Source organism: Bombus terrestris, chromosome 6, assembly GCF_910591885.1.
Source record: "Bombus terrestris chromosome 6, iyBomTerr1.2, whole genome shotgun sequence".
Lineage (NCBI taxonomy): Eukaryota > Metazoa > Arthropoda > Insecta > Hymenoptera > Apidae > Bombus > Bombus terrestris.
In genome coordinates, this window is record NC_063274.1 from 9,292,385 (window position 1) to 9,304,741 (window position 12,357).

Genomic DNA, 12,357 nt, shown 5'->3' on the forward strand with positions numbered 1-12,357 from the left:
TATTATTGGATATTGTTTGACCATCAGAGAATTCCATTAGAGGTACTGAAGCATTAGATACACCTACTTTGCAAGGTATTTTATTTTCTCATTCTCGCCAACAGGATTCTTCTAACAATATTCAGAAACGTTGGTCTCAATTACACACGTTCAGACGTTTTTCCCGTGAAATTACCTTGGAAGTACGAACCTCCACTACTAATCAAACGGAATGAGAACAATGATGATAAAACTTTTTCCGTGGAATATAAAGAAAAGTTAGGAGAAAAGAGATAACGAAAGGCAAAGCACATATTTGACAACGACAGAGTTGAATTCATGCTGTGAGCGATGTTTTTGTGATTTAAAGAAACGTACATAAAGTTTGAAAATGTCTTCTATCTTGCATGAAAGTGTCATTATAGTATCACAACACCCTTTTTGAATTTCTCTAGTATACTGACTCAAAGATTAGAATATTTCATCGATAGTCTGATCCTTTGACGATTAATATTCTTGGAGACTTTCAAAGCTTTGCAACTGATCATCGTTAAAACAATGATATCAATGTTTGTAATATCATAATGAGCGAACTAATGCAAAATATACAGTGCTTTGTTTGAAAGGAATGACGATATTAATTTATGAATTACTCGTCGATTATTCAATTGGATTTAACCACATGTTCGCGTTTAATCACATGTTCGAATTTAATTACAATTCCGTATTTACCTATCGCAAGGTAGTTTTTCTCTGTTAATAAATATCACTGAATAGAAGCTGGAAAGTTTATATAAAACGACGAGAATGTTTATCGTACGCTGAAATGTCAAATAGCTATTACTTCTACTACGTAGTGAAAGTTACGAACTAATTAGGCTCTGACAATAAACTTTTGATTATTACACTCGTAACAACCGAGTTCAGTTCGTAGTATGTTTAATCTTTGACTTTTCCTGAAATCAGTTAGCTAATTTACACTGTAACTGAATTATGTTGCAAAGTTCTCCGCAAATCAGCCAGTCAAGTTGCCCTGTAACAAATGCGTTTATTTTTATTCGGAGAAACGCGTTTATTTTACTTCTATCTCGCTACGTCTCTCCCGAGACTTAATGTTAAGAGTCTCGAACACAAAGACGGTGAAGCGCTTCTCCTTCGGATAAAGGTTCGTCCCGCCTGCAGGCAGAACAGAGTTATTAGAGTTACAAAAGAATCTGTCGTTTTAAGACATTGCATTCAAGCAAAATGAACTAACCGCTCGCGAATTCGCTTCGTCATTAAGTGTACAATGCAAAGAAAGTACGTGTAGTTGAAGATGCTAAGAAAGCCTCTCGAAACAGGGAAAACCATCGAGGTCCGAAAAGATAGAGTAGTAGAGGATGGAAGTTATTACTTTTGGTTTGTTTTGTGGCTTTCGACTTATTCTTTCATAACAACTTTCGAGCCATTTGACAAGAACTTCGATAATCAATGGCTACTCGAGAGATTATTTCTGAACAAAGGAAAGTGGTTAATTCGTACCGAGACCGATTCGGTAATTGCTGCTGCTAATAATTTCCTCGGAAGCGTAGTAGTTAACAACGAAATCGTTGAAGCTAGTTTTATGATGTTAAAACTAAAATAATTCTTCTAATGTATTTCCAATTTGTACTATGCATTGCTACCATTAGATGATGATATCCGAGTTTTGCTTACTTCTGTTTTCTCTTCCATCTTTTGACATATGATATGATATGTCAATGGAAAATTTTTAATATAAAGACATAATTTTCTTGTGAAATATTATAAATATATTCTCATCTGTTAAGAGTAATATCTCAAACACGACATCGTCGAAGGGATATTTTTAAAATATCTGATAATTATCGAGGCAGAAATTATCAGCTTTAAACTGTGGTAACCCTTATTCCTGTCTCTTCGTCAATGTTATTATAAGTTTTACTACCGCTAAAAGGAAGTCGATAGGAGGAAATTTCAAGGAATGACTCGAATATGGTCGCTACCCTTGGTGTCCGTGTAACTCTATAATGGACCAGAATATTAAAACTTATGGAAGCGCAGTGACCTACATTTCCAAGAACAGTCACTACTTTCACATATATTATATTCTCTAAAATTCCTCATAGAGAGTGAAAAGTCTTAGAAGAAGATGAAAGAGAGGAGGACAGTAAAAGAGAAAGGTCGCTGGGCGTGTGTATTTCTCTTTTATTCAACGACCCCTCAACGTTTGTTAAATAAACCTCCCACTGACGTTCTCGCTACGTGAAATATAGGAAAGCTGGAAGCAAATATACATCTGCGAATTCTTCCCTCTTTCGCCCTACATGCACGACCGTAGCTCGCGGGTCAATTTTCTCAAGTCCTTTGTTATATGCCTCGCACCCGACCAACTCGACCCCCTCTTGCATATTCCTATTCGTCTCTCAAGTACACACATATACACCGTGTGCCTTTGTATATAGCTAGAAAATAATTAGGGTCTGCCATTCTTAGATAATGCTGAAATAGAATATCAAATATTATAGTCGATACAGAAAAGTTTTGCATTCTTATGGTAAGTGCCGTTGAATTAAGTATTTGTTCTAGAAAGAGTGGAGAAAGATTTAAAAAATGCATAGAAGATTATTGCATGATATAAATAACCTGGAATAAATATTGTATTCTGAATTTTATTCCCGATATAGGCTTTATGAAAGGTTTGTTCCAAATATATTAAATATATAAGATTAAAAATATAAGATTGCAATTTTCATACGTGAAATATAATATCAATAAAAGCGTGCAAAAGAAGATGAGACATTTCTTTCGTGCAACTGTCCTGAGTCTGTTTTATATGAATCTTCTTTTACTGCGTCAGTAATAAAACTTTAAACACGCGGGCATAATGAGAATATTAAAGATAAAATTTATATTCATATAAAGATTTTTTATCAGAAGTAAGCTTCGAGCATTGGTTTTTGTAATGCAAATATTAGAAAATGAAGCTCGGCATTCATATAGCGTTTATTATTGAAATCGAGCCACAGGAACGACCCGGACCAGCGTTTGATTATGCTCGCCTGAAATTGCAATTTACATTCAAAAATTCAATTCCTTGCTCAGCAACAAAACCATTTATTCACGCGCCGCTGTATCAGATTACAGGATTAAGCAGATTCTCTTAAAACCGAGACTGCAAACTGCAATTCCAAACAAAATTCGTTCCCTAGCCTGAATATCTTCTCCACATCCCAGACCAGCTGGCGATAAATTTCCCGATACTGCGATACTAGCCTCGAGCGTTAAGCTTGCACTGTTTATCAGAGAAGCTCTCTACTGCTAACAAAGTTCCAGCCAAAGGAGCACAAACGGGCTAACACGCTTTCTATTCGACGTATACGTCTGTTAAGACGTCCTGTGCACACGGTATTCTATGGAATCGTAGAGACGCAGAAGGGCCAGGCCAAATTTCATCGACAGTCGAGAGTCGTAGCTGTCAATCGGCTGTTTCGAACTCGCGTCGACGAAACGGGGCCACGAAAAGAGTTGGACGGGGAAGATCTCCGTAAATTCTGGTTGGTAGAACGAGCAAAAGGGATCGAGAGATACCGGTGACGGGAAAAGCTGGCAGACAGGCAGGCAAGTAGGGCAGAGGGAGCAGGTTTTCGTTTGCGGTTGAAAGAGCTACCAGTAAAGAGAAAAAGCCATTCTCTCTCTCTCTCTTTCTCTTTCGTTCGGTAGGTCGAGAGGGGCTGAATATTCGCGCAGGCGTTTCTACCACCGTCCATCGTGGCGCCTTGACGCTCCTCGCTGCTCCGCGTCCCGACGCTCACCCCGCCAATCGTTTCCACTCCACCCCGTCTACCGCTTACCCCCAAGCAACCAACACTCGGCGCTGCTCGTTGCGCCTCGGTCAATCCGCGACTAGTATGGCGCTACGCGCTCCGACACGCCACCGTACATAGCGTGCTTTCGCAATCGACGACAGATCGTGCACCGTGATACACGCTGAAAAACGGTGAAACACGCGCGAATTCTTTTACTCGACGAACAATTAAGCAGTCTGACTGAAAAGTCGGTGGAGGAACGTGTTTCCTCGCTTCTTTGAAGAAAAGAAAGAAAGAAAAGAAAATATACGAGAAGACGTTGACTATCCGTCGCGAGAATTCAATTATTGTTTTGCTAGTGTTCGTCCAGACTTGACAGATAAGAATCGAGTGATTGATAGGAAGATAGGGAGAGAAGCGTGAGCGGCCACCGACCAAGGGGTTGAGAGCGGCTATTTAGGGGTTGCTACTATGTAACCGCGTGCACCAACGCTTATCCGGTAGTAGCTCGCAGAGAACGCCGCGTGTTAAGTGCCGATTGCATTGCGGTGACACGAACTGCGATAAGCGGCCACCAGCAACTGGTAATAAGTGAATTTCGTTTACAATTAGAGAAATGATAGCATTGTTAAACGCGGTCTGGTGCACGAGGCCGGACGGAAGTCGCGGCAGGTGTCTGACCCGGCACGAGCTCTAGGGCAACGATGCGAGTGGATCGGCTGACACGAAAACCAGACAGGACAGAAACGAGCAAATACTGGACGCGCGCGTTGTTCCGTTGAAACGTTTGGAAAGGGAAGATACCGCTTCGTTGTCGAGACGAAGTACAAGCAACATCAAAAACGAGAGAAGAAAGAGTGGAGGAAGTGCTATCAACTACACAGTTGATCGCTGATAAACATGAGAGTACCGCGTAACACGCTAGTGTTCATTTAATGCGACCTAACGATCGAACGATTCACGCCGCGCGCTAGAGTTCCCGTAGCCCGCATCGCTGACAGCGATCTCCACGACGGTTCATCGATAAACAACATGGCATGTCCTTTTTCACGGGATCTCTTGAAGGCAGGCCGCGACAAACAGACCGTCAGAAGGGACAACGATCGCTCGAGTATCGCCAGATTGGGACAGAATGGCGGTAGCAAGTCTAGACAATCGTCCTTCGAGGTCACGTCGTTGCTGATGAGAGAGGAAACCGAAGATGCAGAGGGTACGCAGACCTTGAACCTGAAGCACCTGAGGGCCGCTGTACTCGTGCTGACAAATCCATCGGTATCGTCTTCATCTATTTCTATGTCACAATTAATTTCACGAATTTTTTCATAAGAGTACAGTAGAAAACCAAGATTTTAAAGTAGATGCGAAGCTATCGTTATTAAGCGAGATATTCGCGCGCGAAAGTCAAGCTATTGCTTTCTTGGATTAGCGAGTTGAGGAATCACACGCTTGAGAAAGTTGAACGCAGAACCAAGTTTAGGTAAGACGAAGGCAGGGGAAAGGAATTTATGCGACTTCCCGCTTGTCGAGTTTGTCGTCTTTCGATAAATTTTTCATGAAACTTGGGAATTCAATTTTCCCGGGCTTCTTCTCTTCATCTTTCGGTTCTCCACGCAATTATTACATTCAAGGCGAGCGATTCAGGAAGGGGAGGTGTAATAAGTAGAATATTTGGAAGTTGTAGGTACATGTGTGATTTGTAGGGTGATAGAATTCAGTAATCGAAGCGTAGAATTCTTGACAAATATGCGGTGCGGTTATAATACCAGTCTTTGGAAAGGGAAGCCTTGGTTTTTGTTCTTCCAGAGGGAAATTGAAACGAACTTTGCAAAGTATGAGTTATTCATGGATTTCTTTTACTTCAGTTTCCTTGAATTTCCATTCACGTTGCATCGAATCTTTTTATTTTCTTTTTCTTCGTAAAATATATGTATAAAGTTCGCATGAATTGAAAATTTAATTAATACGTATGAATATGTATATTCTCGTTAGTAAAATATTTATTTAAAGAAAAACAACAACTATTTAAAGTTGACAGTCAAATAAGTTATTGCTGTAACTTTCTATAGATACATCTGTGCGAAATTGTATTTGGAAACAGTTCCAGTTTGAAATTACTCTTTGTTTTATTGATAATTTGATGAAATTGTTGTGTAATATTTATCGAGGCATTTTTGTATTGTAATTTCTTCAAACTCAGTTTATTACAGTTTACTATCTATCTTTTATCATTTGAAAAAAGAGTATGATGTCATAAAGCTTTTACACAGATACAACACATCAAGACAGAATCTGTAACAGATGTCACCATTATCTTTGATTTGTATCACTTTCCGATGTTATCCTACATGAGCTAGCAGTTTAACTTCTGTCCAAGGTACAAATTGAAAGCAAATTATTCGCAAATATAAATATTATTGCATGTTGCAAATGTAACTGTTTTCATATATTCAATTTTTTTGTCATGAATTATCCTTTGTACGATGGTGGATAATCGATGTTTTAAATGATAGACGTTCATTTAAAAGTACGCATTTTTTAAGCAAATTTCATATAAAATTGAGTTCCTTTTATTACAGTAAAATAGTAAGTAAAAAAGATAGTGAAAATTATACAAATGGAATCTCGCTAAAAGAATACTCTGAATATCTTGTCAAAGTCAATATCTATTAATTTACCGTTTTACTGAAGCAGATTTCATCGCTTTTAAGTCATTAATATTTGAAAGTCAAAGCTAATTGAAGCAGAAATTCAGAAAAATAAAATTTATAATACAGGATGTAAGAAAGTAACAATTGTCATCTAAACCAATCCATCGTTTGTTGATTTATAAGAAGAGGGCACCAACGTCCGATCATAAATTTTAATACTATTTTCGAAACATGTATCAAACTTCTTCCTCTCTACAAATCACTCACCACATAATACCAGATACTCAAAACTTTTCAAGTTATTTACTTTCAAAGTTTTCTACATGCCTCAAGTGCAAGTTATATTATTCGCCTATATGTAATTGTCATATAATAACCATGGTACGTATCATGTCGCCACTGAAATCTCCGTCGCTTCTTCCAAAACCAGAAAACATATCTTTTCACCAAAGAAACAAAATTTCTTGCACTATCGACGCTATCATCGTTCATCCGAATGAAATTCGTATTTCATCGGAACAGAAAAACGGTAAAGAAATGTATTTGTTGTTTTATATGTGCGAGATCATCTGGTAACAGAAAACGAGAAAATGAGAAAGAAAACGATTTGTTGATCGTTCTCGGAAGCGTTTCATTATCAAAGATAAAATCATCGAGATCGTTCACAACGAAACACGAGCAACATGCCCGCTTGTAGTATAAATTAGAATTTTGACCTCGGGAATTGGGTCGGAAATGTACAATAAACGTATACGGAGGGCTCCTCTGTTTTGCTGCCAGCTACAAAAACGCCGTGGAAAATTTTCTGTCGTATGGCGAAACCTATTCCCCGTTTACCGGAGGCCAAGCGGTGTTCCAGAACTCGTGAAAACACTTGCGGAAACCTTTTCGCGCCATCGCACTCGATAAAAACCAGCGCGTAATTCCGGTCGCTTATCAGCTCTCGAATGATCGACGAGTCTAATGTTCGACGGATTTCGCTAACTGTTTTCGTTTCTGCGATTTGCGCTATGTGTCTTACTGAATTAATTCGAAAACCGTTTTAATTAAAGTACCAAAGATCGTTTTCGCGATACAGAATTGATGTGTGGTGAAATTAAAAGAAGTTTATTGCGCGCAAGATATTAAAATTTGGAAGAATTGTTAACCACAGAATGGCAAATAGCAATTGGTAAAAACTGAGTCTACGTGTTTGTGTCATTGTTTTATCGTATTTTATCTTTTAATTTTGCAGTTAAGTAAAAGTAGAAAGATAAAAAATTACGGTCACGATCTTCGTACAACGATTATCGTGTCCGTATCGCAATTCTATGTAAATTATGAAGCTATGTATGAGAAAAGTACTCGTATATTAAATGATAAAATGTTTAGAACTATAAAGTACATTATAAAACAGTTATGAAAACTACACTGTGTAGCAAAATTGTGGATATTATAGAACTAGCGAAACTAAATTGGGAATCGCGAAATCGATCGTCATTATTAACGTAATTTTTTCTTTGAAGCACCAGAGCGTATTATATGGAGTAATAGGGTTGCAGTTCTTTCTGTTGAATAAGCCAATCATAGTCGTTCAGTAACATTTGAATGATAGCAAAGCCTTTTCACGATATTTAATTACACCGCGCCTTAGACACCTGAATTACGTCTTTGTCTTTTCATAACTTAATTATTCTTTTATATAGAATTAATAGAATTAATATTCGGAAAGAAATGAAAATTTGTATAATACCGAAATATTGGTTATTACGTTAATTTTCTAACTTGTTCTTCGAATATCCAGCCTCTGCTTACATTAATTACATTGCTCCGGATAACCTTTTTAATAGGTTCATTTTGTAGTTATCCCGACTTCGTTATTCTACTTCATCATCTCGATAAAAGTATCATTACAACTGGAACAGTATCGAAAAAATGGGCCTATGAAACGACGCACAACAAACTTCGATTCTAAGTCACATTTTAATGTAGTATTCAAATATCTACTACAAGATCAAAAATCTTATGAACATAATTCCATAAAAACAACCTAATCTTTGTTAATAATCGATGTATTGTAGATATTTATGAAAATTCATATTTCTATAAACGTAATTAAAAAATGAGACGTAAATGGAAACTTATTTCACTTGCTAGATACTCTAAACATACTTTACTTTGGATATTTTTTATATTTTTAAATATTATATGCATTCTGTGTATTTTGGTGAAATTTCCAATGAAAAAAGTGAATAAACTTTTCCGATCTAATGATCGCGGTCAAGAGAAGAAAAATTTAATTGTTGGAAAATTTATTATAAAATAGGTGAGAGTTTTAACGAGAACATCGTTCAAAGCGGAACGAAATCGCCACTCAGTAAGAATGTAAGAAGAAAGCTGTGGTCATTCGAGACGAACCTCCGTGTTTTTTCCCTCTGTTCGTGCCATGAAACTCCCATTAGTCTCTAGCGCATCAATCGAGAAGAATCGATTCACTGTTCGCTAGAGAAAATCTTGGATAAAAAGGATCTGCCAAACTATTGTGAAATATCCGTGGCGAACATTTCCCGACAATAGATTCGCAGCATTATATTATAACATAATAAACGTAGCGATTTATGTGCTATTTTACAGTAACAAGAAAAGTCCACGTAACAAATACACGATATCACGTCTTTGCGATTTGAAAAATAGAAATCGTAAAAAGTATCGATACCAAAAGTGAATATTTTCAGTCACGACATGTGATATGTGCGATTATTTACTAGAAATTTACTATTGAAAATACATATAAGGGCCGATGCAGGGAATCGATGCAACGTCGTTGCGATCTTACAACGATGAGGCTGTGCAATTCAGCAGCTTTATATTTCCAATAGCGAGATTGAACGCTTGTATGCAACGCATCATTAAAAATATAAAGCTTGCGAGTCACCTAGAATCGTTATTGCAAAATTGCAACGACATCGCATCGTTCATCTGCGTGTAATCCGCGAATTTTTAGAGATTTTCCTCCATGATGAATTTATTTCGCCCTTCTAAACACGTTCTTTTCTAGCGTTACAAATTCGCAGAACAATAGTTAAGTATTTGATCCGACAGATAAACGTGACATATTTGCGAGTAAAATTTTGCGTTTCAGTATAAACATACAGCGAAATCTCGTTGCCATTGCCGATACTTCGAATATTTCGCGTTGGTCTATCCGAGGAATTCTTAACGCGGCAACGTTCAACATTCGCGAAACAATCGGCGTTTCAATAACTCGTCTCTGTTTAGCTGTGAAAGGAGAACGAGAGAGAGAGAGAGAGAGAGTGTGTGTGTGTGTGTGTGTGAATAATGCGAGCTAACACGTAATATGAATTTCAAATCAGAGGCGTCCTGTTTGCTAAAATCGCGCATATTGCCCTATACGTTTCAGGCTACGAGCACTTAATTCGAATTTGATACTTCGAACTTCACTTCGGGTCGATTTCCATATCCAATGTCCGACAAGTTTTCAACGGCTAACCACCAAGAATTCATATTCATGCTTCCCCTTTTACAGTTCGGCATTATTCCCAAATTTTTGCCGAGGTCATTGTGTTTCATCTGGAAAATATTAACGTGTATCCTGATTATGGCCATTACTGATTTACGTTTCACGAACAGTTCGTCGCATCATCTGCTCGTTATTGTTATATCATATTATTTATTTACATACTGTCCACAAAAATATTCGCGGGACATGGTGTTATTATGTGCAGTATGCAGGCAGGAAACATGATAGACAATTTTAAAATACGATAGCACGTTAATTCATTTCATATTATCAAAACGTCCCTTCGCTTGTTTGTAATATCAAGTATGTATTTTTAAATCTTATTGGACATTTAAAAAATAATTTCATGGATTTATCACCTATCTTCAAGAAATTTATATCTACGAATCTAACAAATTGTAAGAAGTTAAGATAGTAATAAAAATAAGCTTAACATTTACAGAAATGAAAAAGTGAATTGTTCGCCGGTGAGCACATGCCTTTACCCAATTGTAACATCGAGTCGTCGTACGAGCGGAAGATCTTAACGTCGCATCGCGTCCTCTAGAACTGGGCCGACGCACAATGCGACAGTTAAGTGAGGATTCGGGACGAAAATTAAAATTCCCATGCCACATTTACAGACCACGTTTGCAGACAATATTCGCACGATACCAGACTAGGTTCGAACATTCGCAGTCCGCGTTCGCACTTTTGCACATTCTCACGTTTCATAATGTGGAATTTAAATGGCAGTTCGAAACAAAGATCAAAAAATTCATATAACGTACAGCTCTCCTGGAACTTGATATCGGGCGTGAGTAAAAGTCAGTTCGTTAAATCTTTTTTAATATTTTCCCTACTTTCTTGTTCGTGGAAAATATCTTAAATATTTATTCCTTTATTTAGCCGCATACAGTGACGTCTAAGTAAATAGTATCGATACTGGGAACAATCTTTCTATTTTTTATTATTTTCATGTATCCTCGCTTCCGTTTGGTTAAACATCGTGCTGACATTTAGTAAAAAGCGGAGTCTTTATGTAACTTTGAACATTTTCTTGAAATAAGTGTGGTCAGAGATCCACTTTTCAACCAAGTGGCGAATCCGAATGAGTTTCACTAAAAAGATAAAGAATATCCAGTGTAGTTTGCAGCAGAAAAAAATTATATATCAATGTAATACAATAGACACCTTCTTGACATAGAACAATCAAAGTTACAGGATGGTGTGAACCGTTTTCTTTTAATTGCTCTTTAAAAAAAAGAAAGAGATTTTTTAATCGGAAACTGAGATTATACGCATCTTTGCCCAAATTTTCTACATTTTCGGAGTAATAAACACTATTTCACAAGAATCGATAAACACGAATGTATAATGAATGAGTGAGCTAATTTTCAAATGAATAGATTATGACGTACAAACGACTTTTACTAATCGTTTATTTTGGCGGCAATTACCGTTTACATTTATGATGATACATCATCGAATAATATGAACAAAACAATGATTAAATATTTCGGTTTTTATCCACTGCATGCTAAACTATGCAACGTCTCAGAATTGATACTCTGTTGAAAATAATTAGCTGATCGCTTCTAATTTGAGCTACTTGACTCTTCTCTCGCATCGCGTCACGATCCTCTGAAAGCATCAGCTAGCTGCACGCAGTAATTCTTTACACGACCGGTCGTTTAACTCGGTTTACGGGGGCGATATTCGCGTTTTGAAGTTGTTATGCAAATGCGGGTGTAAAAGAAGAAGCGTGGAATCACGTCGTTGAATGGGATTGTTGCTCACTCGTGTATTCAATGATTTAATGGACGAGAGGGGTTGTACGAAGTACTTCTGCTCAGTTCCATTATATTTACTTCAATTGTGGTTCATGAACAAATTGTATGGTAAAGTGCCTGGCTTTTGGAGGAACGACGTGATATTTTGTTTAATTAATTCTTTTATCGGAGAAAGTTTAAAACAACTGGAGGAAATAAATACGAGTTATACCGTTTTAAGCGGAGTAACGCAGAAATTAATTAAACGATATGAATCCTTAATGGTGTATTTCAAATTTCATACCATTTAGTATTAATAGTAAATTTCACACTTTGATTCGCCAACAATTTTGCAGTAGCAGAAAACCATATATCTGCATTATATTAGCGTTCTACAAAAGACCTAATGAAATGACTTGACGAAGAATTAAGTAAATTTTTTAAAATTAAAAAATATAATGAAGAGATAGTTTGAGGTGGATATTATTAAACGCGTCGGATTATTAATTAAAGAGACGAGTGATAAAATTGTAATAATTAATTATATTAAAACCATTTGAAGTACAAGTACAGAGATAGTGTATGCTGGTCTTAATCGTCGCTCGCTATTAGACTATATGACTCGCTATACTGACTAGTTACAATGACTGTCC

General features: G+C 37.1%; 1 protein-coding gene across 1 annotated transcript in view; it reads left to right on the forward strand.

Annotated features, from left to right (window-relative positions):
- The first annotated feature begins 3,835 nt into the window (after positions 1-3,835).
- Positions 3,836-12,357, forward strand: part of LOC100647693 (head-specific guanylate cyclase) — a 52,161-nt gene continuing 43,639 nt past the window's right edge. The window contains exon 1 of the mRNA XM_003395978.4: positions 3,836-5,057. Coding sequence (XP_003396026.1) covers positions 4,818-5,057 — 240 coding nt within the window. The 5' untranslated portion in view covers positions 3,836-4,817. The remainder of the gene's footprint in view (positions 5,058-12,357) is intronic.